This window comes from Lynx canadensis, chromosome B1, assembly GCF_007474595.2.
Source record: "Lynx canadensis isolate LIC74 chromosome B1, mLynCan4.pri.v2, whole genome shotgun sequence".
NCBI classification, from domain to species: domain Eukaryota; kingdom Metazoa; phylum Chordata; class Mammalia; order Carnivora; family Felidae; genus Lynx; species Lynx canadensis.
The window spans coordinates 202930775-202957686 of NC_044306.2; the positions used below are offsets into that span (position 1 = coordinate 202930775).

Below are 26912 nucleotides of genomic sequence, written 5' to 3' on the forward strand. Positions count from 1 at the left end.
GACCCGGTGTCCTCACCCGCGGAGGGCGGGTGACGGTTCCCTCGGCACCGGAGGGCTGTGGTGCAGACCCGGCGAGACACGGGGTGTAAGCGACGGGCTGTCTTCAGTGCGTACTCTCAGGGCGACGGGATGACGGGTCCGCGCCCCTAACAGCATGACATTTCTCTTTCCAGGTGAATGCCACGGGCCCTCAGCTGCAGACAGTGGTACGGCACGTGGACTTCTCTCCTTTTTGTTTTGTGGGAGCGACGCAGCCCCTCGACGCTGTCCAAGCCCCTTAGAGAGCTGACCCACGGTTCCCGAGCCGGTGATTAGTAACAAGGCCCAATCATCAAACCCAAAGCCCTTCTTAAAAAGCTGGAGATCAGACAAAACGAAAGAGGAGGGACCTTCCCTGTGGGCAGCTGGGGCTTTCCACCCTGGCTGTGCCCCGGCTCCCCAGAAAGTGCTCCTTCCAGACATCCCTGCTCCCCTCACGGCTGGCGTCGGTCCACGTGGGCATCCCCTGTATTCTAAGGGGGAGGGGCCAGGTTTTTTTTTTGAAAAGCAGGAGAGTATTTTCTCAGTATGAAAGTCAATGACACATGTGAAAAGTTTTGAGCAGGAAAATGCTGAGTAGAAAGAACCTGGTCCTTTTAGACTTTGACACAGAAAAGTGGCAAAATCTCGTAACTTGTACCGTGAGCTGCCACACGCGGAATGTGGGGGGGGGGTGGCGTGGGGACAACAGTGTACTTAACTCCATCCTGGGGAGGCCTGCGGGGCAGACAGGGGCCCCCACACCCCAGGCTGGAGACACGGGAGTCACGAACGCGTGTGAAAATGCCCGGTGACGCCCAAGGCCCTGTACCCCGGACATCCTGGGGAGACGTGGAACAGGGTCAGGCCGGGCGAGGCCGTGGCTGTCTTCACCCAGCCCTCTCTTCAGGCCCTGAGCCCGAGCTAACCACTCAGGCATCGGCCACTTTCCTAGAGACACGAGGCGGTTCAAGCTGGGCGCGCCCGCGAGGACTCGTTGGCTTTGGGGCCGTGAGTCTGGGAGGGTTCGCGCCTGCTTCTGCCAAACCCGGGTCTGCTGGCCTCTCTGGCGCGTCCCGGTGCCTCCGACCCTCGGCAAGGCTGGCTGCACCCATTTTGCAGCTGTGGAAGTTGAGGCCCAGGGCGGCCTGCCCGGGCTCACTCGGGAGGAAGTGAGCCTAGTCTGTCTCAGGAGCCCCGTCTGTCCCCCCCTCCCACCCCCGCCCCGGGCTCTGGCTTCCCCCAGGGGAGCCCTGGCCGCCCGCACCGGCCGGCTTGCATCTGACGGACGGCCGTGCGGGTCGCGGAGGGAGGGAGTGACCTGGTGACCCCGCCTGCCCCCAGCCACGTGTGTGGACCCGCAGCTCCGGACCTGCAGCGACGTCGCCTACAACCACACGGCCTTCCCCACCCTGCTGGGGCTCCGGTCCCGGGAGGCGGTGGAGTCCAGCTCCGAGTACATCCTGTTGAGCGTCCTGCACCACCTCCTGGAGGGCCAGTGCAATCCCGACCTGCGGCTGCTGGGCTGCGCCGTGCTGGCCCCCCGGTGCGGGGACGGCCGCGTGCACAGGCCCTGCCGGCACGTGTGTGAGGACCTGCGCGAGGCCTGCCAGCCCGCCTTCGACGCCATCGACATGGCCTGGCCCTACTTCCTCGACTGCGGCAGCTACTTTGCGAGCGTGGAGGAGGGCTGCCACGACCCCCTGGAGAAGCTGCGAGGTGCGCGGGGCCCCGGGGGCTGCGCTGGTGCCCTCGGGTGGGACAACCGAGTCACGGTGGGGAAAGCCCCCCCCCCCCCGCCACCCCATAGGGGGGCCTCAGAGGCTGGGCCGGAGCTCGGGTGTGAGGGAGAGTGTGGCCGGGCCCCAGGCTGCTGTGGGAGGGTGCTTCCCCCACGAGGCCTGCTGGGCAAAGCCTGGGGTTGCCTGTGGCCGGGCCCGAAAGACTGCACGTTCCCACGTGGATCGTGGGGCGGGGGGATCCTGGGGCGCGGGGCGGGGGGCGTGGCTCAGGAAGGCAGTGGGCGGGGCTTGGAGGGCGGGGCTGCGGTGTCTCGGGTGCATGAGCCGCCGGCAGGGGTGCGAGGGGCAGCCCCGGAAGGTGGCGAGCTGAGCTGCTCCTCTCGGGGAGGAGGCGTGCAAGGTGCAAGGAGGTTGCGGGGGGGGGGGGGGGGGGGGGGGGGGGGGGGGGGGGGGGGGGGGGGGTGGGGGGGGGGGGGGGACCGCTGCGGGGGAGTGAGCCCTGCGTGAGGGCGGGAGCGCGTGCCCGCCACGCCGTCTGCCGTGCGCCCTGGCGGGGCGTCCGGGTAAGCGGGACGGGTGTCCGGGGCGCCTTGCCCTCCTGGGACACCCACAGCAGCCCTGGCTGACGGAACTTCCGGCGGCGGTGGGATCGTTCTCTCGTGAGCTGGCCCAGCCCGCGCACGCGTGCTCGGAACGTGTTTCGTGCCGTCGAGGATCTCAGTGTTGAGTGTGTTCGCCTCTCACGAATTTCAGCGGCCGCGGCCGCGGGTGGCCAGCGTGTGCCGCACCGGGCGGTGCGGGACAGCGGGACGGGGGCCGTTCCCGGCGTCCGCACTCGCGTCCCGCGGCTAGCGGTCAGGTTGCCGCGACCTCACGTCCTAGATGACGAAGCGGAGGCTCTGGGGGGGGGGGGGGCAGCAGGGGCGCGGGCCCCCCCCCCCGGCAGAGCTGGCGCGAAGCAGGCGGGTCACGGATGGCGGGGCGGATGCCGCACGGTCACTGAGCGCCTGCCGCGTCCGTGGCTCCGGGCGGGCACGCTGGCGACGGCAGGGAGGACACGGACGGACATCCGAGCACGCGTGCGCGCTGGCCTCCGGGGAGCCCCGCGCGCAGTCGTGCCCCTCGTGGCGGGGTGTGGGGCTCGGGACCGACCCTGGATCTGGCCCGGAGGGGCCCTGTCGCCCCACGGGCCTCAGTGCCGGTGCCGCGGGCCCACGCGCCGCGCTTCGTGCGGTGGCTGCAGAGGAAGGGAACCAGACGTCCCCGTGGGGCCAAGGCCGCGCCCCGGGAGAGCCCATGGACTTGGCCGGAGGGGGATTATTTTGGGCAATCCCGCCACCAAATTGCTGGTTCCGTCTGCCTGCTTCCTCCCCCAAAAGCGTCTCGAGCAGGAAGAAAAGCACCGGGCAAGCGAGACGCTCGGAGAAGCATTAACTGTTAACCAGCCCGCGGGGCCGAGTGGGCCGCCCAGACACCGGGACAGCTGGTGACGGTGCCCTGGGCAGGGGGCGCGGACCCCACCCGGGAGCCCAGGGCCTGCTCCCGAGGAGGCCCTAAAAAGCGTGGGGAGGAGCTGCCCTCCCTCCTCTCCCCTCCACTCCCCTCTTTCCTCTCCCTCCTCTCCCCTTCCCTCCCTCCCGTCCCCTCCTTCCTCTCCTCTCCCCTCCCTTCCCCTCTCCTCTCCCCCTCCTCCTCCCTCCTCCCCCTTTCCTCCCTCCCTCCCCTCCCTTCCTCTCCCTCCTCTCCCCTCCATTCCCCTTCTTCCCCTCCCTCCCTTCCCTCCTTCCTCTCCCCTCCCCTTCCCTCCTTTCCCCTCTCCTCCCTTCCCCTCTCCCCTCCCCCTCCTCCTCCCTTCTCCCCCCTCCCCCTCCTCCTCCCTTCTCCCCCTTCCCTCCCTCCCTCCCTTCCCCTCCCCTCCTTTCCCTTCCTCCCCTCACTCCCTCCTCTCCCTTCCCTTCCCCTCCTTCCTCTCCCCTCCCCTCCCTCCCCCCCTCCCCTCCCTCCCTTCCTCCCTCCCTCCCCCCTCCTCCCTCCCTCCCCTCCCTTCCTCTCCCTCCTCTCCCCTCCACTCCCCTTCTTCCCCTCCCTCCCTTCACTCCCCTTTCTTCCTCCTCTCCCTCCTCTCCCCTCCCCTCCCTCCCTTCACTCCCTCCTCTCCCTTCCCTTCCCCTCCTTCCTCTCCCCTCCCCTCCCTTCTCCCCCTTTCCTGCCTCCCTCCCCTCCCTTCCTCTCCCTCCTCTCCCCTCCACTCCCCTTCTTCCCCTCCCTCCCTTCACTCCCTCTTCCTCCTCTCTCTTCCCCTCCCTCCCTTCCCTTCTTCCTCTCCCCTCCCTTTCCCTCCTTTCCCCTCTCCTCCCCCCTTCTCCTCCCTCCCTTCCCCCCTCCCTCCCTCCTCCTCCCTTCCTCTCCCTCCTCTCTCCTCCACTCCCCTTCTTCCCCTCCCTCCCTTCACTCCCCCTTCTTCCTCCTCTCCCCTCCCTCCCTTCTCTCCTTTCCCCTCTCCTCCCTTCCCCTCTCCTCTCCCCCTCCTCCTCCCTCCCTTCCCCCCTCCCTCCCTCCTCCTCCTTTTGTTCTTTCTCCCTCCCTTCCCCTCCCCTTCCCTCCTTCCCCCACTCTCTCCACTCTTCTTCCCCTCCCCCTCCTTCCTCCTCCTTTCCTTTGTTCCTCCTCCCCTCCTCTCCCTCCTCCCTCCTCCCCGTGCCCTGCACAGGCACACTCACTGCTGGACTGGTAATCGCTGACACTTGCTGTGACATAGCAGTGGTGGGGGATCTGTAAGGAGCCCTCCAGAGCTGTGGTTGCTGGGCTGGCAAGGGGCTGAGACTGTTTCCACGGTGGAGCTGTGCAGACAGAGCAGAATAGGAGCCTGCTCTGGTGCTGCGACCACGGCTAGGGGTCCGTGGGGAGCGCACACGCGGTCCGGAGGCTGCCCGCCAAGTCGCAGTGTGCTCTGGGCTGGGCTTTCTGCAGGCGTGTCTTCTTCTCTGTGTCCCGTTCTGTGTTTTACACGGTTTCCTTGGTAACCATGTAGTGCTTTTCTTTCTCGATGTTTGTTTATCCATTTTGAGAGAGAGAGAGAGTGTCTGTGTGTGGGGGGGAGGGGCAGAGAGAGAGGGAGAGAGACAGAGTCCCAAGCAGGCTCTGCACCGTCGGCCCAGAGCCCGACGTGGGGCTCGAACTCTCGAACCATGAGATCGTGACTTGAGCCCAAATCAAGAGTCAGAGGCTCAGCCGACGGAGCCGCCCAGGCGCCCCCACGACCTCGCACTTTTAATCGTAACAACTTTAGGAACTGTGTTGCTGTGTCCATCTGTTACGTGCTGTTATTAGCTGTGGATGTGGAGTGTTATAAAGGGAACGGTGATGAAAACCACGAGCAGATGGGCTGGGGAGCCTTTCCAGGGGCCTCCCAAGTTCCAGAATGTGGCATGGGAGGGGGCGACGAGGGTTCCGGGACTTGTAGGGGAGCGGGGCTGGGGGGGGGGGGGGCGGACAGAGCGGCCACCAGCAGGAGGGCGACCCCGCCGGTGGGTGAGTGCTGGCCAGGGGCGCGGAACTGGAGGCTCCCCCAACACCCCCGTTCTTCCCCAGGAGGCCTGGATGCGGAGGAGGTGCTGCCCTCGGGCCTGCCCCCGACCTTCGTCCACTTCACACACCACTCCTACGCCCAGATGGTGCGCGTGCTGCGTCGGACGGCGGCCCGCTGCGCCCACATCGCCAAGACCTACAGCATCGGGCGCAGCTTCAACGGCAAGGAGCTGCTGGTCATCGAGTTCTCGGCCCGTCCTGGCCAGCACGAGCTGAGTAAGCCGGGGCTGCTGTCGCTGCCCGAGGCAGAGGTCCGGGGGTGGGCTGGCTTCTGGCAAAGGGTGCGGGATCCTGGTCATGACAGGGATGGGGGGGCAGGGAGCGGGGAGCAGGAAGCGTTTGCGCTCTGCTCGGTGCCCCGGAGCGCATGGCCACGTGGCGCAGGGTCTGCTGGGACCCGAGGGGGCGGTGGGAGCTGAGGGCACGGCCCCGAGGAGTGAGCGTCGGGGAGAAGCGAAGTGACGCCCCAGTGCGTCTCCGGGGAGAGGTGACGGGGCTCCGTGCATTCTGTGGTTTGTGCCACCTTGCCCTGCAAGGTCTGCAGCCAGACCCCAGGCACGTACGTGTGGCCCTTGGTCCCGAACACTTTACGCTCCTTTGAGCTGCTCGGTGAACGTGATGTCACAGAGCAATCTGAATGAAGGACATCGTCCATTTAAAAAGCCCCAGCCCCTGGAGCTCGTCATGCGTAGTGGTCCCCTTCTGAGTTCTGAGGTGAGGCAGAGCTACGTGGAAAATTCCAGATTGTATTGCACCTCCAGAGCTGCATTGGTGTCGGCAAAGCAGGAGGTCAGACTTCGTGACCCTCCAGAGCACATGTGCTGGAAGGAACTCACGGTGAAACCAAATCTCGAGGGCAGGCCGGGCCCTGGGGGCCTGGGGACCGGCTCAAGGATCCAAGATACTTTAGCAAAGACTCAGCCCCTGGAGGGGCGGCCTGGGTGCCCCGTGTCGAGCTGAAGTCCACCATGAACCTCTCCAGGGCACTGAGGGCATGTCTGGGCCACAGGGGCCTGGTTCTGGCCTCTGCCAGGAGCCCTTCCTTGGCCCTGTCCCTCAGCTGGTCTGTCATCGTGACCAAGTGAGGCACGTGGGGTCCATCAAGAAGCAGGTCCCATCGGACCCTTGGTCGTTTAATTACTGAAAATTATACCATCTGGGTTCAGTGGCTCTGACGCCTTTGCTGGGTCGGCCAGCAAATCTGAGTATTTGGGCTGCATGGACATCGTGAGCCCAAAGTCCTGGCTCCTGCTGAGGGTCAGAGGTCCCCTGCACCACCCCAGCCTCCGAGCTCCCCCCTCCCCGCTTCATACCGCCCTGGCTCGCGGGCTGCCCCAGGATGAAGACAGGACCCTTTCCTCTTTCAGACTGTTGTGTGGCTTTGCAGTGTGGTGAGGGCGTCCCCTGTGAGAAGCCAAGGGGGGTGACCATTGCGGGAAGCATCAGGGTCATTTATACTCTCAGAATTCAGGAGGCACGTGAGTGTCTGCTCCCATAGCTGCAGGTCCTGGGGCTGTGCACAGCCAGGGAAGGAGACGCCGTTTTCCAGACGAACAACGTGAGGCTCAGAGAAGAGACGTGATTTGCATGAGGTCACAGTTAGTAAGGCTGCCAGGCTCCTGCTCTGCTCTTCCCTTCCAACCACAATCCACCCTTTGCTCCTTCCTTCCTTTGCTCCTTCCTTCCATCCATCATCCATCCATCCATCCATCCATCTACCCATCCATCCTTCCATCCATCCATCCATCCATCCACCATCTACCCACCCATCTACCTTCCATCCATCCATCCATCCGCCCATCCATCCATCCACCCATCCATCATCCATCCTTCCATCCATCCATCCATCCATCTGCCCATCCGCCCATCCATCCATCCATCCGTCCATCCATCCACCATCTACCCACCCATCTACCATCCATCCATTAATCCATCCACCCATCCATCCATCCTTCTGTCCAAATATCCAAACATCCATCTACCCATCCATCCATCCATCCATCCATCCACCATCTACCCACCCATCTACCGTCCATCCATCCATCCATCCGCCCATCCATCCATCCACCCATCCATCATCCATCCATCCATCCATCCGCCCATCCATCCATCCATCCATCCGTCCATCCATCCACCATCTACCCACCCATCTACCATCCATCCATTAATCCATCCACCCATCCATCCATCCATCCATCCGCCCATCCATCCATCCATCATCCATCCTTCCATCCATCCATCCATCCATCCACCATCTACCCACCCATCTACTGTCCATCCATCCATCCATCCACCCATCCATCATCCATCCATCCATCCATCCATCCGCCCATCCATCCATCCATCATCCATCCTTCCATCCATCCATCCATCCATCCACCATCTACCCACCCATCTATCATCCATCCATCCATTCATCCATCTGCCCATCCATCCTTCCATCCATCCATCCATCCATCCACCATCTACCCACCCATCTACCATCCATCCATTCATCCATCCACCCATCCATCCATCCTTCTGTCCAAATATCCAAACATACATCTACCCATCCATCCATCCACCATCTACCCACACATCTACCGTCCATCCATCCATCCATCCTTCTGTCCAAATATCCAAACATCCATCCATCCATCCTCCATCCACCATCTACCCATCTATCCACCATCCATCCATCCATCCATCCACCCATCCATCCATCCATCTTTCTGTCCAAATATCCAAACATACATCTACCTATCCGTCCATCCATCCATACATCCATCCACCCATCCTCCATCCACCATCCATCCATCCATCTATCCATCCATCCATCCACCATCTACCCATCTATCCACCATCCACCCATCCATCCATCCTTCTGTCCAAATATCCAAACATCCATCTACCTATACATCCTTCCTTCCATCCATCCTTCCATCCATCCATCTATCCTCCATCCACCATCCACCCATCCATCCATCCACCCATACATACTTCTGTCCAAATATACAAATATCCATCTATCTATCCATCCATCCTTGCATCCATCCATCCACCATTTACCCATCCATCCACCATCCATCATCCATTCTTCCAAACTAACTTCCTTTTTTTCTCCCTCCCTTCCTCCCTCCCCCTCTTTCTTTCTTTCTTTCTTTCTTTCTTTCTTTCTTTCTTTCTCTCCTTCTTTCTTTCTTTCTTCTCTTCCCCCCCTTCCATTCATTTGAGGGCCAGCTGCCTTCCCTTCTCAGCACCAATGTACACCTTAACTCGCTTCACAAATGTGGAAAGTGGCTATGAATAAAATTCACACAGAGCAACGACACCACATATTATTAGTTAATATCCTTGATGTGTCATGCTAATAATCACAGCTAAATGTAGGAATTGAGCTTAGTAAGTAGTGACTTTGATGAGACACGAGTCATAGAGATGCTTGGGCCAAAACAAGTATGGCTAGGTCCCCAAGCATCCCGCCAGCCTTGCCATGTGGGCCCTCAAGTCTCCGGGGACCCTAGGGTTTGAGATCACCCCTCAGGTCGCTGTATCTCCCCCAAGTGGAGCCTGAGGTGAAGCTCATCGGCAACATCCATGGCAATGAGGTGGCAGGGCGGGAGATGCTCATCTACCTGGCCCAGTACCTGTGCTCCGAGTACCTGTTGGGCAGTCCCCGCATCCAGCGCCTGCTCAACACCACCCGCATTCACCTGCTGCCCTCCATGAACCCCGACGGGTACGAGGTGGCGGCCGCCGAGGTGAGTGCCCCCCACACCGGATCCCGCGGGCTGCGGGCACGCTCCCATCCGTTCACCGGCTAGCAGTCATGGAGGGTCTGTGCGCCCGCCGTTCTGGGCGACGGGTGTTCAGCAGGCAGCCGCACCAGCAAGGTCCTACGTGAGGGTGGGGACGGACACCGGCAATTCTGGATGAACGAGAACCCGTGTTCTCTGGAGAAACTGGGGGAGATCTCACGCAGGCCAGAGGGCGGGGAGCTGTCTGACGCGACTTTGAGCAGAGCCCCAGTGGAGGTGGGGAGCGAGCCGAGCACATGACTCCTGGGGGGCGTTCAGGCGGGGAATCAGCCAGCGCAGGGCTGCAGGGTCGGCCAGAAGGGAGGGGCCAGACAGGTGGGAGAGGAGGTCAAGGACAGCTTGGCCGGACACACTCCCAAGTCCGTCACCTGAAGCCAGAGGAAAACTGCAGCCCTCACCTCCCACTCAGCCCAGCCCAGCCCTGTGGCCTCCCTTTGGAAAGAGGCAGGGCGGGGTGTGCTGACCCCCAGGTGGGGGTGGGCTGTGTTTTCAGGGCGCTGGCTACAACGGGTGGACGAGCGGGAGGCAGAACGCGCAGAACTTGGACCTGAACCGTAACTTCCCCGACCTGACGTCTGAGTACTACCGCCTGGAGGCATCCGGCAGCATCCGCAGCAGCCGCATCCCCATCCCGCAGCACTACTGGTGGGGTAAGGTAGGAGCCACCCCCGCCACCCCCACCCCGCACCGGCCTGGGCCCGGCCCACGGGTATGCGCCTGGGGGCAGGGGCTCTGGCTCTTCCCGGGGCCCACAGGAGAGCAGCCTGAGCCCCCTGAGTCTGTTTCCCGCCTGGGAAACGGGGATAACCCTTCACTGTGTTGTTGGGATGCAGCGAACACGGACTGAAAACACCCTGGGCCCGGCAGGTTCTCAGTGACAGCAACCCGGGCAGGCTGCCTGGAGGCAGTGACGGCCTGAGGAGGCGGGAAAACCAGTGTCAGGCGGGGGTGTGGGCATGAGCCTTGTGGCATCGGAAGGAGATCCTGAAGGCAGGGCGGGGTAGGCCGGCCCGGAGAGCCCAGAGACGGCTGTGACAGAGCCTGTGGACATGGCTGGGGGTGGCCAGCAGGGGCGTGCCTGGTCCCGACCCACGGTGGCCTCCTCTGTCCCGGGCAGGTGGCCCCCGAGACCAAGGCGATAATAAAGTGGATGCGGACCACCCCGTTCGTGCTCTCAGCCAGCCTCCATGGGGGCGACCTGGTGGTGTCCTACCCCTTTGATCTCTCCAAACACTCCCAGGAAGAGAAGTTTTCTCCCACGCCCGATGAGAAGGTGAGTGCGGGTGTGCCGTGCGTGCATGGGAGGCTGCGGTGTGGGGTGGCGCCCTCGGGGCTGGCTTTATCCCTGTTCTGAGCTCAGGGAGACCCGTGCAGTCACAGCACCAGTAGGAGCTCTCCAGGCCCAGCTCAAAAGCCCCCTCCTCCAGGAAGCCTTCTGGCCAGCGGGAAGCAGCCCATCCTTCCACTGGCCACACCCCACTTTCCATCAGTGTCCCCACCTGGGAGCCCCTAGGGTGGGGGTTGCAGCCCCAGTGCCCTCCCTGCCCGGCTGGTGGCCTGGTGTTTTGTGTCCGGGGACAGGGTGGGGTTCCAGGCATTGCCAGCAGAGGGCAGTGCTGCAGCGCACATGGCGCCCGCGGGGCTCTTGGCCGCCTCCCTGCTTCCTGTGGGCCTTGCAGGTCTGTTAAGGGCCACCAGGCGGGCTCCGTGGGAGCTGGGGTGCAGTGGGTTCAGAGTAGAATTCTGGCCCTGGAGTGCCCTTGGGTCTGAGGAGGACTTGGCTCTCTTCAGGCCTCAGTTTCCCTCACTGATCAGACCAGCAGGGCGTGAGACGTGATAATGCCCAGAACCTTCTCCGCCCCACTCTCCCCTTAAGGACTTGCTGCCTGCAGCCCCCCAGTCCTGACCGTCCCCCTGCCTGATCCTGGAGTCCTTGCAGGCTGGGCTTCCGGGGGCGGGGAGGTGCCACTTTCCATTTCACGGAGGTGAAGGGGGCGATCCGTGATGGCCCAGGGCCCGTCGGCAAGGGCCCCGGAGGAGCCGCCCGAGCTGCCCGCGGTGACCCCTCTCGCCACGGCCAGCCCCCGGGCTCCTTCCCATCCCCTCCCGGGACGGCAAAGCTGGACGCTCTTCCTTGGCGGCCTGGGGCCTCGGCCCAGGCCACTCGAAAGGCCTGCCGGTGGACCAGACGTGGTGCGGGGCCCGGCCTGCTCTCTCCCTCCGCCGGGGGGGTCGGCTCTGCCTCCCCCGGCCTCTCCTGACCCCTGCGCTGCAGGTCTGGATCGAGCTGGACCGGCCCTTGCCCTGAGGGCCCCATCCAGGTTCGGAGGCGGAGCCGGACACGGGCAGGGCCGGGACAGAGGGCCACCGGGGGGGGGGGGGGGGGCAGGGGCCACACAGGCTGTGTGGGCGTGAGCGAGGAGGGTGAACCCCCAGCCCGTCCTGGGCCTTCGGGAGGGCTTCCCTGAGGAGGCGTCTGCCTCGGCGGAGCCTGAAGGAGGTGATTTCCCACAGGCACCCAGACGGGACCCCCAGACGGGGCCAGGCGTGCCCCGGAACCGGGCAGGTGGAGCCCGGGCACCAGGCCGAGCACCCCGCCTCCACCAGAGCTGGGACAGCACTGCCATGTGGCCCAGGCCTCTGGTCCCACGTCTTCCGCCCTTGCTCTGCCGAGTCACTCGCTCACTCGTCCATCCGTCCACTCGCTCACTCGCTCAATCGCTCGCTCGCTCATTCACTGGTTCACTCGTTCATTCGCTCGTCTGCTTATTCATTCGTTAGTTCATTCATTCGTTCACTTGTTCGTTCACTCGTCCATTCATTCACTTGTCTGTTCATTCACTCATTCACTCCCTCCCTCATTCATTCATTCCCTTGTTCACTGCCTTAGTCATTCACTCATTCATTCACCTAGTCACTCACTCACTCACTTGCACACTCAGTCTCCCACCCACACACTAACACGCTCACCCACTCACACACCCGCTCATACACTTTCTCACACGTTCACCCACACACTCACCTGCCTTCTCACATTCGCACACTCACTCACTCACATACACTCACACACCTTCTCACACACACACCCACTCTCACACTCACCCCCACGCTCACCCACTTACCCACTCACACTTACTCATATATCTTCTCACACACTCACATGCTTGGTCACACACGCACTCACACATCACACACACGTACACCTGATCACACACTCACCCACATATCCACTCACCCACTTGCACACTCATGCACTTACATACTCACACACCCATACACCTTCTCAGGCACTCCCACACACCCAATCACAACTCACTCATACACCTTCTCACACACTCACACACTCATCTACTCACACACCTTCTCACACTCACATACTCAGTCACTCACACACTTACCCAGTCACACACCCACTCGTACACCTTCTCACGCACGCACTCACTCACTCGGCCCCTGCAGCCAGCACATGCCCCGGTCTTGCAGGGGGGGCCGGGTTCTGTGCTCAGAGTTCAGCAAGTGACCCAGGCCGGGTGGTGACCCAGACGGCAGGGCCAACATCTGGACGAGCCCGTGTCCTCTGGGCAGCAGGAGCCCTCAGCGCCAGGCCTGGCGTCTCTGAATCTCAGAGGCAGACGCGTGAAGACGTCCCTAGGGGGGAAGTTCACCTCAACGAGTCCCTCCAGAGTCAGAAAACTGAGGCTTTCCCACCAGCCATCAATCAGGGATCGATAATCCTCAGGCCCATAGCCAGCAGTGGTCTCAGTGGAAACCAGGGTCCCGGGAGGGGTGCCGGGGCGTGGGGGAGCGTGAAGAGGGGCCGGCCGGGGTGTCCCAAGCCACCTCCCCCAGACTCCCGTGGCGCCCCGTGGATGAAAGCCCACACCTCCTGGCGGTGTTCTAGGCCCCCAGGCCGGCCGTGGCCGCCCGCCCCGCTCCTGTCCCCCCTACACCTGTCCCTTCCGCCGAAATCTTACTCCCAAGCTGGGCTCAAGCTCTGTCCTGCCCCGCAAACCCTCCCCAACCCAGCCCATGTCCAGCAAGAGCGAACAACAGTTTCTGCGGGGTCTCGGGCGGCGCCAGCGAGGCAGTCTGGTCCTTCCCGGGGCCTGGGGCCCCGCAGCTGCCGTGTCCCTGCCACCTTACCGTCCTAGCAGCCTCCCGCACCGCCTCCTCTCATTTACAGCCGTCTGGCCTCTGATGTCCTTCTGCCGCACCGGCCCCCCAGGTCGGGCCTGTTCCCAGCGGGGCCTGCGGCTCGGGCGTCCCTGGGCTTCGGGGACGACGATGGCGTTCCCCGCTCTCCTGAGGGCACACGCTTTGGTGGCGGGGCTGACTGACGGGTGAGGGGAGGGAGACCCAGGCAGGACGGGCGGGGAGGCCGAGAGGGCAGGGCTCACAGCGTGTGTTCCGGCCTCCCCTTCCTGCCTCGGCCCAGGCCCCGCTTTGCAGGCAGACGGGAGGCCAGAAAGGTGGGAACCGGGCAGAGCTCTAGCCACCAACCCGTCAGCACATGGAGGCAGAGGGCGAGTTTCTTAGGCCCCCGGACTCCTGGCTGAGGCCACTGTTGCAGCAGGGGCTGCCCCCCCCCCAGACATCCGTGCCCCGTCTGCAGGCCGGCCTCAGTGACTGAGGGACACGCACGGGGTTGTGTTTTGGGGGCTTGGTTTGTGTCTGTGGGGCCGAGCTGACTCTGCACAGTCTTCCCCCCGAGAAACCGGACCCTCCTTCCCCAGACCCCAGGGGCCCTCGCTCTGGTCTGACCCCACCTGCCCAGCCCACCCCCTTTTTACAGAGGGATCTCCTTCTCGGGACAGGCTTCTCCCCGGGCCGCGGGGCTCTGACAAGGGTAGTGCAGTGGCCCTCTCGTCCACACGGCGCCCCCTTGGGAGCTTCCGCCCAGAGTCAGACCCGGTGTCCTGTGCTGGGACACAGGCACATGAAGCCCTTTGGGCCCTGCCTGGGGTGGGGGCCCGACGGGGCGCGTGCTGGGCTGGGGGCCGGGGCCGTGAACCCGCCAGGAGGTGGAGGCCCCGTGGGCTGTGTCCCACGTCCCCCCACCAGCCACCTGGAAGGTGCTTGTCATGTGGCAGCAGGTGGGGGCTTCCTCAGGTACAAGTTGTCCCCGGGGAATGTGAAGCGACAGTTGTTGTAGAGGAAATCGGTGGTGACGTCAGTGAACGTGAGGCCCACTCTAGCCTCCTGCTTCCCCCGAGGCCCGCCTTCTGCAGGAAGCGCCTTGGAAAGTGCAAAGCCAACCTCTGCGAGCCCTGCCAAGGTCCCTTCAGTGTGCCCGCAGTGTGCCCCCTCCTCGAGAGAAAGCTCACACTCCCCGGCCGGGGTGCAAGGGTTCCACGATGTGCCACGTGGCCACCACCGGTGCCTTGAGCTCTGGCTGTCTCGCCCCCGGCTTTTGCACGTGCTGAGCTGCTTCTGTGGACACGACTCCCGTCTATCTGTGCTGCAGGTGTTGGCCGTGGGGGCCTCTCCTCACTCCGTTGCCCCCAGTGCTGAGAGAGTTCTGCAGGGGACCCCAGCTCCTGGCCTTGGCCTCACAGGAAACCTCTCCCTTGGTCTCCTTTCCAGATGTTCAAGCTGCTGGCCAGGGCCTACGCGGATGTCCACCCCATGATGATGGACAGGTCGGAGAACAGGTGTGGTGGCAACTTCCTGAAGAGGGGCAGCATCATCAACGGGGCGGACTGGTACAGCTTCACCGGAGGTGCGGGGGTGGACAGGCTGGGCTGGGGCTGGTGGGGGGAGGAGAGCTGGGGATGGGAAGGGGGGAGGGGAGAGCTGAGGGAAGGTCTGGGAGGGGGAGGTTGGGGAGGGGCTGGGGCAGGCTGGGGGGGGGGAGGGCTGAGGGAGATTTGGCGGAAGGGAGAGGTTGGAGAAGGGTTGGGGGGTTGGGTGGGAATGAGGGGGACGTGGGAGGGGGAGGGAAGGGGCTGGGGAGGGGAGGGGGAAGGTGAGGAGGGGTTATGGAGTGGGGGAGCTGGCGCCCTCCGTCCCAGCTCTTTCTGGGCAGGGGATTCTGGGACGTCTGCTTTGGGGAGCAGCACGGGTGCCCCCTGGCATCCGCGCGTGGAAAGCACCCAGGGTGCGGGAGGATCTGGTAAAAGCTGCAGGTGGCCCATGTGGTCCAGCTGGACCCCCCCGCCCCCTGCCGTTTCTGCAGTGTAGTTCATGAGCACGGACACACGCCACGCGGTAATCCTGTGACCAGGTCCCCTCGGGGGACAAGTAGGGGTTGTCGCAGGGAACGAAGGACTCCGGTTAAACTTGAATTTCAGAAAGATAATGAGGAATTTTGGGTACTGTATAAGTATGTCCCAAGAACTACACGGGGTATACTTACACTGAAACTGGGCTCAGCTTTAACTGGTGTGCTCTTTGCTAAGCTGTCCCGGGTGCACATCACACAGAGCAGTGGGGCTGTGCCTGGCACCGAATGCCACGACCAGAGCCCCCACGCTCTGCCTGCCATCCCTCCACGCCGGCATGACACCTGTGTGTGACATGTGGCAGGTGAGGAGCTCGGGCTCGGGCAGAAGGGCCTGGTGGCGCCCAGGGCACGGGCCCAGCCTCCCACTTCTGTGCAGGCAGGGGGGCCGGCCCCTCCGGCTCCGGTTCTGCAGCCCGTCACACCCCTGCTCAGCACACTGTCCCCTCCTGCTCCCTGACTCCTGGGGGCACAGGAAGCTTCAGGTGCATGGTTCCCTGACCCCAGTGGAAAGGCTCCAGCCTGGGTCATGACCCCATTTCCGGGGCCTGCAAAGGACCCCCACAGTGGGTCTGAGCCCGGGAGAGGAAAGGAGGCTCATTCCCGTGGGGAGAGTGTGGGGCCAGTGGCCAAGGACAGACGGACCCGGTGGATTGGAGTGTGTCTGCCCTTCGGATTGTGAAGGTCAAGTCCATGACGGTGGCCGCTGGCTTACCAGGGCTCCGGGGAGGCTCTGACTTCCAGGGGACAGGGGCCCCCTCTGCTCCTGACACAGGGCTGGCCCGTGGGCACGGCAGGTCTGCCCTGGAGAGCCCTCGCAGCTTCTACGGGACAAGAAATCCCGGAAGCAGATGGGGCGAAGGGCACAAGCGGGTGGGTGGTGGTCAGCCCGATTTTCTCGAAGCCCCTCTCGGCCACCCGATTGGCGGACTGTCCAGCCTTGCCCAGCCTGTGTTCTCCCCGGAAATGGAGATTAGGGGATCTTCTCCCCCAGGCTGTTCCTGGGACCGTCTAGGCAAACAGGCAGTGTATCACTGGGGTTCAGACCGGCAGGGGAGGCAGAGGCTCGGACGCCAGGGCTCATGCGGCTGCCGCAGGCTACCCGAATCTCTACTGGAAACGGGTTCGTTCCTTACCCACCGCGGGGCACATAGGACAGAGCATAAGCCCGTGGCCTTGGGTGCCAAGCGACTGGGTTTAAAGAGCAGCTCTGCCCTTTCCCCGAGGGGCCTCGGGTGAGAGCGGCAGGGCCCTGGGCCTCGGTCTGCTCATCTGTACAGTGGGGTAACGACAACACCCGTCAGCCCCTCGCGGGTGTCCGGCGGCCTCGCGCCTGCCAGGTGGCGGATGCCGGGTGCGGGAAACGCTCAGGCCGCCCCTGCCCTGCAGGCATGTCCGACTTCAACTACCTGCACAGCAACTGCTTTGAGATCACGGTGGAGCTGGGCTGCGTGAAGTTCCCCCCGGAGGAGGCCCTCTATACCATCTGGCAGCACAACAAAGAGCCCCTCCTGAACTTCGTGGAGATGGTGAGCCCTGGGCCTGGGGGCGTGGGGGATGGGGAGGCCCGGGCAGCCGGGCCTGGAGTGGGGGAGGGACGGGGCCAAGGTCACCCAGAAATAGGTGGTGAGCAGTGAGAAAGGGTCCAGAATAATCCTCACTGGACCCAGGGGGTGGTCTTCTTGTGGCTCGGTGACCGTGTGGGGACCAGCTGCCAGTGTCCCCTGCCTCCTCGAGTCCTGCCTGGGGGCGTGGCTCCCAGCGGAGGGGCGTGGTGGGGGTCTGAGGGAGGTAGCCACATGCGACAGGGAGACGGGGACCCAGGAGGTGAAATGACACCTAACGGCGGCTCCACGGACGCCTCTGTGACTTTCCCCGAGCGTTTCCAAGACTCCCGCGAATCGCATATTGGCACAATGTCCCCGTGAGAAGCAGGCCCTGGGAGGGAAACGGGATTGCCCGAAGGGGACACTGAGGGGACGTATGTGAATCGCACCCTACAGTGGGCGCCCCCACATGTGGCATTGAATCCTGACACCAGTCCCGGGTGGGAGAAGGGGCTGCCCCGCGTTATGGGTAGAGGGACGGATACCGGGGAGGGACAGCGCGGGTCTCGGGTTCCTGGGTCGCGCGTGGCTCCCGTGTCTGGCTCTCAGTGCCTGTGAGAAAACCAGAGGAGGAGACAGAGGGTCAGACGGTCTCACCTAGCGAGTGTCCAGAGCTGGAACTCAGATCTGCCTGTCCCACACCTCAGTTCTGTCAACGAACCCTTTCTAGAAAGATCAGGAACCTTCCTCCAGGCAAGAACCAAGCAGAACCTCCCGGATAAGCCTCTGCCACAATAAGAAAGAAAAAAAAGAAAGCAAAGCCCAGATAATAGCTGGACGTTATTAGCGTTGTTTGAGTTTCTTTTTTATGGCCGAGCCAGCGACCTCTCGCTGCGTGGGGAGGGTCATCATTCGGTAATGGGTCTGGGTCAGACTGCTTGCTCATTCCATTTTACGGCCGTCTGGTGAAAATGAGTTTTAAGGAGCCTTAAATGGAGCTGGGATTGCTCTGTGGATATTGCATGTGAAGTCTTGGGATATAAAGATTTAATAGTGCGCGCGATGCTGTGGGGGGTGGTGCGTGCAGCCGGGTGTGGCTGCCCCCCCCCCCAGCTTCCCGCCGCAGGACGACGCCCCGGGAGGGCCGAGCTGGGGCTTCTGATAAGGATCGAGCCTGCCATGGCCCATGGAGGCCTTCTTCACAGTGATGCTGACCAGGCCTCGGGTGGGTGTCTGCAGCTCCCCGGGTCGGGAGGGAGGGGCGTGCATGCCACGCCTCCCTCGCTGCCGGAGACCTCCACGGCCCTGGGTCTGCATGGAGATCGCTCCTCAGCCCAAAAGCAAGGACAGAACAAAGTCTAACCCATGCAAGCTGACATTAAATGAGGCCCTACTGTGTGTCTGGTCTCTAGGTCGGGGGGAGGAGGGCAGACAGTGCCATTACGGTGAGATCAGGGCTGGGAGAATGGAAGCCTGGAACTGGGGACCCCAGAAGAGGCCCCTGATGTGGCCGGTCATCAAGGAGGACTTCCTGGAGGAAGAGTGTGGGGGAGAAGAATGGCCAGTGCAGGAGCTGGCGAGGTGTTCCGAGCAGAGGAGGGGGCAGGACAGAGGGTTGGAGGCCTGGGGGGGGGGGGGCACTGAAGGTGTAGGCAGCAGCCTTCCGGGAGAGAGCGGTCTCACTGCACCGTCTCCCCTCCCACCCAGTCACCTTGGCCTCATTTGACATGACCTGTGGGCCCCAAGTTGTTTTCAGCCCAATAGAGCAAGGGGAGGTTGACTTGTTGATTGTCGACATTTAAGAAAATCTTTTTAACATTTATTTTTGAGAGACAGAGAGAGAGAGACAGAGCACAAGTGGGGGAGGGGCAGAGAGAGAGGGAGACGCAGAATCCGAAGCAGGCTCCAGGCTCCGAGCCGTCAGCACAGAGCCCGACGTGGGGCTCGAACCCACAAACTGTGAGATGGTGGCCTGAGCCGAAGTTGGAGGCTTAACCGACGGAGCCCCCAGGCACCTCTGTGATTGTCGACCTTATAAGAAGAAGAGCATGAAGGGGGCCAGGCAGTGCCGAGGGGGGCTCTCCTTGAGGCACATGGAGCTTCCCCCTCTGGGGGCCGGGTGTGTGCATCTGCCCCGAGGGTGCCGTGTCTGGACCGGTTCACACTGGGGAGACCCGGGCAGCCGGGCCTGGAGTGGGGGAGGGACGGGGCCAAGGTCCCCCAGAAATAGGTGGTGAGCAGTGAGAAAGGGTCCAGAATAATCCTCACTGGGAGGAGGACCCCGTCCCGGCTGTCGCTGGGCCTCTTGTGTGTTGACTGTTGGCACCATTGCCCCATTTTACGGATGGGAGGCGGTGCTGAGACACGAGGTAGCCTGTCTGGGATCAGAGCGCCGTCGGTGTCCGGCTGGGGCTGACCGCGGGGTCCACGCCTGGGGCCCGGGTCCCTGTGCGCAGGCTCAGAGCAGCGGCCGTGGCGGTTCCGACGGGCTTGACAGTTTTCTGATGGCGCTCCGGGCCCAGGAGAGGGGGTCGGGTGGACCCTCGAGCGAGCAGCTGTGGGCTCGTTCACAAGCCCAGAGGGGGGCTCACTGGTCACCCCGCTTCACAGATGAGGAAACCGAGGCCCAGAGAAGGGAGTGACTTGGAGAAGGCAAGGCGGGTGGTGCGGAGCTGAGTCCACCAGGAGCTTTCCCCGGAGACCCTGGCTCTGGGGACAGACAGGGGAGCTGGCGGGGGGGGGGGGGGGAGGGAGCTGGAGGAGGGGGGGGGGGCGGGCGCCGCCTGGGCTCCCCGGAGAGCACGTCATGGCCACGCCCTCACCCCCCATCTCTTCAGGTGCACCGGGGCATCAAAGGTGTGGTGATGGACAAGTTTGGCAAGCCGGTCAAAAACGCCCGGATTTTGGTCAAGGGCATCCGCCACGACATCACCACAGGTGAGCACCCTCCCGGGACCTGCGTCGCGGCGGCTCCGGGACGCGCTCAGAGGGAGCAGACGGGAGGGGTGCTCCAGCCCAGTGCAAAGGCAGGTGCAAATCCGGGGTCTGCTTGAGGCCGATGCCCCTGGGACCCCCGGCGCTGGTCACCTCGAGCCCGAATCTGAGCCCAGGTCGGAGAATCACTCGTGTCCTGTTTGTCTGCAGCCCCAGACGGGGACTATTGGAGATTGCTGCCTCCGGGGTCCCACATCGTCATAGCTCAAGCCCCCGGCTACTCCAAGGTCATCAAGAAAGTCACCATCCCCGCCCGGATGAAGAGGGCTGGCCGCGTGGACTTCATTCTCCAGCCCCTGGGGACCGGACCCAAGAAGTTCCTCCTCGGGCCGCGGAGAAGCGGGTCTGCAGTCCGTGACCCGCTGGGAGGTGCCAGCCCGTACGGAGAGCCCCAGGAGCCCGGCCAGGAGCCCCTCGGGGCGCGGAGGCAGCCCTCGGCCGGCGGGAGCAAGCCCTGGTGGTGGTCCTACTTCACATCGATAAGCCAGCACAAACCCCGTTGGCTTCTCAAGTACTAGGGACCACAGCCCACCTCTGCCCAGGGCTCCGGGCTCTCGGTTCTGTCTTCTGGAGACACCCTGTAAAGCGCTTTCTGTTCTCTTAAAGCTGTTCCACTCACCTTCGCCGTGACGAGAAGCCCTGTGTGAGAGGCGCCTGCCGAGGGGAAGCAGGGGACCCGGCCGAGGGAGGGCCACCCTGGCCTCGTCCACCTCGATGGCCCCGGGGGCTGGTGCCCCTGCGGCCCCACAGGCGGCCAGGACTGGGGCTGGACCCTGAGGCCTTGGCGCGAGAAGGGCCCTCACGTTACAGATGGGGATACGGACGCTGGGTGGGGGATGCGACCCGCCAAGGTCACACGTGGGGCGGGTGGCGCGGGGCCAGCCAAGCGGGAGTGGACACGCTGGGCCCTGTGGCTGAGGCTTGCATGTCTGGGAGCCTGTGGCGGTGGGATGCTAAGGACGAAGGTCAGGGGGGCCTGGCTGGGAGAAGTGGGTGTGGGCGGCAGGTGACCTCAAGGACAGGGCCGAGGCCGCAAGGGCCGGAGAGCTGGCAAGAGCCTCAGCATCACCCAAGGGTCACACTTGGCCTTGATGGGGCCTTGACTCCAGGAGGAAACGTCTCCCTTGGCCCCTTCCTCATCCTTAGGATGCTACCAACTCAGGTCCAGAGACAGCCCCCCACCCCAGGCCCCAGCCTTCCCCCAGGACCCCCCCCGGTCCGCCTCTCTGTTGTCCGGTGGGTGTGTGGGTCCTAGGATCTATCAGACAGGGCGGCATGAGACCGGACAGAGAATGCCAGCAAGGAGTGTGCCTGTCAGCTAGGGCTGTGGAACAAAACCCCACAGGCTGGGGCTCGAGCCTCAGAGGTTTGTCGTCTCCCAGTGCTGGCCGCCCGAGATCCAGGTGTGGACACGGGGTCGGTTCCGTCAGAGGCCACGAGGGAGCGATGCCTCCGGGCCTGTGTGCTCGGCTCGTCGCCAGCCGGCCTCTCCCTGTGCCTTCACGCCACCTTCTACGCCTGTCTGCCTTTCTGTCCAGATTTCCCGTTTGTAGGGACACCAGTCACATTGGAGCAGGGCCACCCTAATGGCCTCATTTTCGTTTGACCACCTCTAGAAAGACCCCTTCTCCAAGTACAGTCACGTTCACAGATACCAGAGGTTAGGAATTCGCTACGTAACTTCCGGGGGAGCACAGCCCCGCCCATGATAGAAGGATTGTCCACAACGCGGCGGGCTCCTCGTTTGCTCCCGGCGGTGCCAGTGGACCCCTTGCTCTCGGGTCCTGGACCCGGGCGAGGTTTGCCCCACGCTGGCGGAGGCATCCCATTTGGGCCGCGCCTCGACCCCAGCTGAACACCGGCGTGACCCTCACGGCACATCAGCATAGTTCCATCGCTCCCTCGGCCTGTGCCGTCTCAGAAGGCCGCGGGGCGAGTGAGAGGAAAGGTGCGCCCCCAGCACCAGGGGGTGGGGGCCCGGGGGGCGTGGGTGTCTCCGTGTCCTCCGTCCGGCCTGGAGACTGCGGTTCACAGAGCGAGCGTGTGCCCATAGCCATGACGTGGAGTCCTACAACCTTCAGGGCTCTCGACCCTGCGTGTGTCCAGTGGTTCTGAAGCTCGTCACTTATTTGGCTCCACTGTGTGCCCGGCACCGTGCAGAGCACCGTGTGGACAGGCAGACTCCTCTTCCCACTTTGCAGAGAGCCTGCCCAGGACCTCGGGGCATGTTGGTGGCGGCTCAGTCCCTCCCGCAGGACACTTGTGTGAGGCTCCTGCTGTTCCCATCTGTCTGGAGGAGAAGCGCACCCCCCCCCCCCACCCAGAGCTGGCGTGAAGGCCAAGAGCTCAGCTGGGCACCTCGGTCACTCCAGGAGCTGAGGCCTGGGCCCTGGTGGCGGGGGTGGGGGTGGCCGGGATGAGGAGAGAGATGGCCTGAGGCGTGTGGGGAGGGCTGTGGGCGGTGGGCCATGTCAGTGGGAGGGTCAGGTGGGGACAGGATAGGCTCCCCATTTCTGGCTGGCAGAGGACCCCGTTGGTGGCTCCTACCCTCTTTCTTTCGACAGAACCTAGGACAGAGCCCCCACACGGAGGAGGCTGAACGCAGGGTCCACCTGCCGTGCTCACTGTGAGACGGAAGGGGATGTCAGAGCAGTGGGGACCTCGGGGTTCAGTGAGACGCAGGGAGACAGAACGTCGTCTCCGGGGCCAGCCCAGCAGCCCTGCCTGTGGGAGCTGGTAGGGCCCTCCTCCGGGGGGGGGGGGGCAGCTCTCTGCACAGTGGAGCGGGGGGGTCCCAAAGGGAGCGTGCGTGCACCGGGGCGTCGCCGCTGGTGGCTGTCATTACAACAGAGCTGGCAGCTTGGTCCGGAGACAGGAAAAGAGGTGGCCCTTATGGGAGGGAAGCACGGCGTCTCTCTCGGATGCCGCCAAGGAGCACAGGGGGCGAGTACCAGCGTGGGCTGCAGCCAAAGTCAGGAAAAGGCGACAAATCATTCAGCAGGGAAAAAACAATGAGCGTAAAGGACACGGAAGGACTAAAACGCAGGTCCCCGACACTGTGCGTGGGCTGAATCCTCTGCTAAAGAAGCCCAGGCTTGAAGACGAGCCAAGGAGCGCCGATTCCCAGGAGCCCGGGGCTCCGCTCGCGGTTCAGGAGTGGAACTGAGGACCACGGGCATTAAACGGGAAAGAAAGGCATGTCGAGAATATGGAACAGGTTATGGGTAACATAAAATAGTAAGTCTGCGTTATGCATCAATCAACTTGGCAGCTAATGAGGTAAAGCCCAGTTATTTAAACACGCAAGATTCCAGTAGGAACCCAACGTGTCGTTTTCAGGATCACACCTGTCTAGTAGGGAAGTCGGCGTTGGTCGGGTCTTAGGGACGCGGAATCACACAACCAGCAAACTCAGGTTGAGCAGGGCGTAGACACGTCGCTTACTTCAAAAGGAGATCACACGCTAGGGGACAGTTGGCTGTTTTTAAGTCCTATTAAACCCTATTTGGAATAGGATAGGGGATAAATAAAAACATCGCCCGACGCTAACATTTTGTTCCTTACCGTTCCCATCTTTCCGTTGAAAGCTGCCTTTTCAGAGCATCACGATAGGTTTTAACGGTGTCACTTTAGCCCGAAACATGGCGTTTTCCCGGCCTTGGTTAGTTCTTAAGAACAAATTTTAAAAATCAAAGAAATAAATAACAAATGTGCTGTTTTGTAAAAAAAAAGAAAAGAGAGAGAGAGAGAGGGAGATTACACATTCTTTCCAAGATCCATTGAGCGTTTTCTCAAAGAAAACCTTGAGAAAAATTTAAAAGGTTGAGATTATCTCTGGCCGTAGTCTAGGAAAATTAGAAATAATTAAGGAAATTGTGACAGCTTCCTCCCTGCCTCCCCCCAGGAAAAACCCCTTTACCATTTGGAAAGTAAGACACATGCTCTTAAATCACACGTTGTCTTAGAGAATGGATTTAGCTGCACGGCAGAGGACCAACAGAAGGGTGGATTCATGCAAGGTTCGTTTCCAACACGCAAGTCTGGGCTCGGCGGTGGCATGAGACCCCGGGCTCCATCCACTCGCCGCTCCACGATCCTGGGGCGAGGGCTCCCCACCTTGCCCCCGTCGCTTCTGATCTCATTGCCCACTTCTGCTGCTTGCCCCTATCCCTATCATGTCTCCTTGGCCAGCACTCAGTCACATGGTCATGCCTGGCTCAAAGAATCCTGGGAGTTGTAGTTTTTATCTTGGGGGGGGAGTGTGCTCCGTTAAAAGGGAAGGTTCCATTCCCAAAACAAAAGGGGAGAATGGGTTTTGGAAGACAGCTAGACTGTCTGCATTACATCCTTGGAGTAAACCATGGGGCGCCTGAGCGGCTCGGTTGGTTGAGCGTCTGGCTCTTGATTTCGGCTCAGGTCATGATCTCACGGTTCATGAGTTCGAGCCCTGCCTGCGTCCAGCTCTGTGCTGACAGCATGGAGCCTGCTTGGGATTCTCTCCCTTCTTCGCCCCTCCCTCATTTGCTCTCTTTCTCTCTCTCTCTCTCTCAAAATAAATAACTAGTTAAAAAATATTTTAAAAGAAAATTTCATATGAATTCTATGGTCATACAACTGAAGGCCTAGAGGAAAAATATAAATTCAATATATAAAATACAAAAATACAAATGTAAATGATGAAAATTAAAGCCAGAAAACGCAGCCAACTTGGAGAGACAGAGGCCCCAGGATGGGTGGGGCCGCCCGTGCCAGGCAGAGGGAGGGGATGTGAGCGGGGTCCTTTGGGGTGATGGGAATATTCTGGAAGCAGACAGGGGTGATGGTCGTGCGATTCTGTGACTCTACTAAAACCCAATGAATTGTGTCCTTCAAAATGGTCTAAAATGGTGAATTTGATGTTATGCGAATTGTATCTCGGGGAGAAGCCTCAGCACCCGGTCTGGTGGGACCTCCGGGCTGAGGGGATTTGCAGGCTGCGGGCTTGGGGCTGGTGCACCCGGAGCCCCTCATCCGTCCTCAGCTGCCCTTCCCTGGGCTTCCGTGGGCCTTGTGGGGGACGGTGTCCACCCGGCTGTCGGCCACACCACACACACCACACCACAGGGCCTGGTGAGTCCCCGATGCTCCTGGAGCGAGTGAATGGGAATGAAGGGCTTGGGTCCCTGGTTTGGCACCCCCTTCCCCAGGACAGCTCCCCCGCTCCCGTGGGCTCAGCGCTCCGCTCTCTGCTGAGCGCCCGTGTCCCTTCCCGGGTGAGCTGCACACGGGCCGAGGACAGAAGCCATTTGGGCCCAGTGCCCGTGTCCCAGCATGCATTAAACCATAAACCACTCTCAAATGATTTTATGAGAGTCGTTTTTTTCCTTCCATTTTCGTATACAAATCTAATCTTTTGAGAACCTACTCCCTTCTAACTCACATATTATGGGCTTTCATCAATAATAATATACGATCAATTACTCAAATGTAATTGATTAGTCAAGAAGACCATATTTTCCCCTCCTAGTTTGTGTCTGATTGGACATAAAGCACCACAATTGCTCTGTGATGGTGGCCTTGCCCTTTGGCTGTGGACTATCTTTACCTTTTAGCCGAGATTGAATTTATACACAATTTTCTAATGTTAGCTTAAGAAAAATCCAAAAGGCCACTTTACGTCCCAACCTTACGGATGACACCATTCCCGGGGCGCGATAAGCAGCCGGGGAGGCGGATTAGTGGCCGAAATGGCCTTTCGAGTTGGCTCTGAGCTTTGTTCATCTTTATTTGGTCGCGCAGATCATTTTTGTCATCAGAAAGTTGAGTCCCATAAATCCAATATTGCCCAATTCAATAAGGAGAATCGCAGTCTGTTCCAGCCGGTCTGCGTCTCTCTTAGCTAAGACAAAACCGCACTGTTTTACCCGGATGGCCGGGCGCCCAGTGGCTTCCAGCCGGGCAGGGGTCCCTGGGAGCCGGGTCACGGGGGTGCTTACAGTGGCCTCTCATTTGGGGGGGCACAAGATTCCACGAGGAAGTCAGAGCTCTGGTTGGGGGCGCTGGGGAGCTATCTGCCGGCTGGATGCGTTTGCTACCAAGTCAGGACTCGTGGAGACTATTCGAAAGGGAGCTCAGTTAGTTAAGCGTCTGACTTGGGCTCGGTCATGATATCGCAGTTCGGGAGTTCAAGCCTCGCGTCGGGCCCTGGGCTGACGGCTCGGAGCCTGGAGCCCGCTTCGGATTCTGTGTCTCCCTCTCTCTCTGCCCCTCCCCCGCTCATGCTCTGTCTCTCTCTGTCTCTCAAAAATGAATAAACACTAAAAAAAAATCTGCTCGACCCAGTGCAGATTCTGCCCTCTCCCGTAGCTTCACCACTCTTGCCGCTGATTCCATACAATGTAGCCGACTGTTCTTGAACCAGTGCCAGAGAGGAGACACGGAGGAGGAGGAAGAAGAGGGAAATGAACCTGCAGCCATTGTCTCAAGTAGCCTGGCGGGGTGGTGCCTGCCTCCTGGGGACCCCGCTCTGGTCCCATCACAGTCGGCGGCCGGGAGTCAGGGCTCCTGTGACAAGGGGCGTCCTCACGCACTGGGCCACTTTCCCATCGCCCTGCCGGGATCTGGGAGGTTGCCTTATTACAAAGTAACAAGTTGTGGCTGGAAGGAGACACAAGCCTCCTGGGTCAGAGATAAGGAAGTTTCCGACTCCGGGACCAGCTTGCCTCCGCCTCCTCAGGGTGACCGGGAGGCTCGCACCACACCCATAGTGGGTCTGCCTGGCTGGCCAGGAATGCCGGGTCGGGAACCTGCTGCTCTACGTCTTGCGGGTATGTGTCACCTCGTCCCCCGAGGCCGCTCCTGCAAACACGCGCTGAGACGTGGCCCGGGTACCGAGGCCAGCGTGTCGCGTTCCTGGCGGACTCGGCAAGAAGGGCGGGGCTGCTCAGGCTGCCACCTGGCATCTCCACCCAGCTGTCCTGCTCATCGAGTCCCAGACCCTCCTGTAGCCAGCAAAGCGGGAAGGGGC

General features: G+C 61.8%; 1 protein-coding gene across 1 annotated transcript; it reads left to right on the forward strand.

Annotated features, from left to right (window-relative positions):
- Positions 1 to 1586: 1586 nt before the first annotated feature.
- CPZ (carboxypeptidase Z) lies at positions 1587 to 20515 on the forward strand. The gene is made up of 9 exons (XM_030314302.1): positions 1587 to 1737; positions 5352 to 5564; positions 8892 to 9088; positions 9639 to 9800; positions 10263 to 10418; positions 14729 to 14864; positions 16755 to 16894; positions 19750 to 19849; positions 20057 to 20515. Exons 1-9 carry the CDS (start codon positions 1653 to 1655, stop codon positions 20422 to 20424), a joined length of 1557 nt encoding a protein of 518 aa, XP_030170162.1. The 5' UTR covers positions 1587 to 1652; the 3' UTR covers positions 20425 to 20515.
- The last annotated feature ends 6397 nt before the right edge of the window (positions 20516 to 26912 follow it).

What these genes read in the sequence shown, in the direction of transcription:
- CPZ (XM_030314302.1), top strand. Translation starts at nt 1,653, where the DNA reads ATGGCCTGGCCCTACTTCCTCGACTGCGGCAGCTACTTTGCGAGCGTG. An exon ending in ACGAGGTGGCGGCCGCCGAG is followed by an intron (nt 9,089 to 9,638) that starts GTGAGTGCCCCC and finishes CTGTGTTTTCAG; the next exon opens with GGCGCTGGCTACAACGGGTG. An exon ending in TCCTGAACTTCGTGGAGATG is followed by an intron (nt 16,895 to 19,749) that starts GTGAGCCCTGGG and finishes CCATCTCTTCAG; the next exon opens with GTGCACCGGGGCATCAAAGG.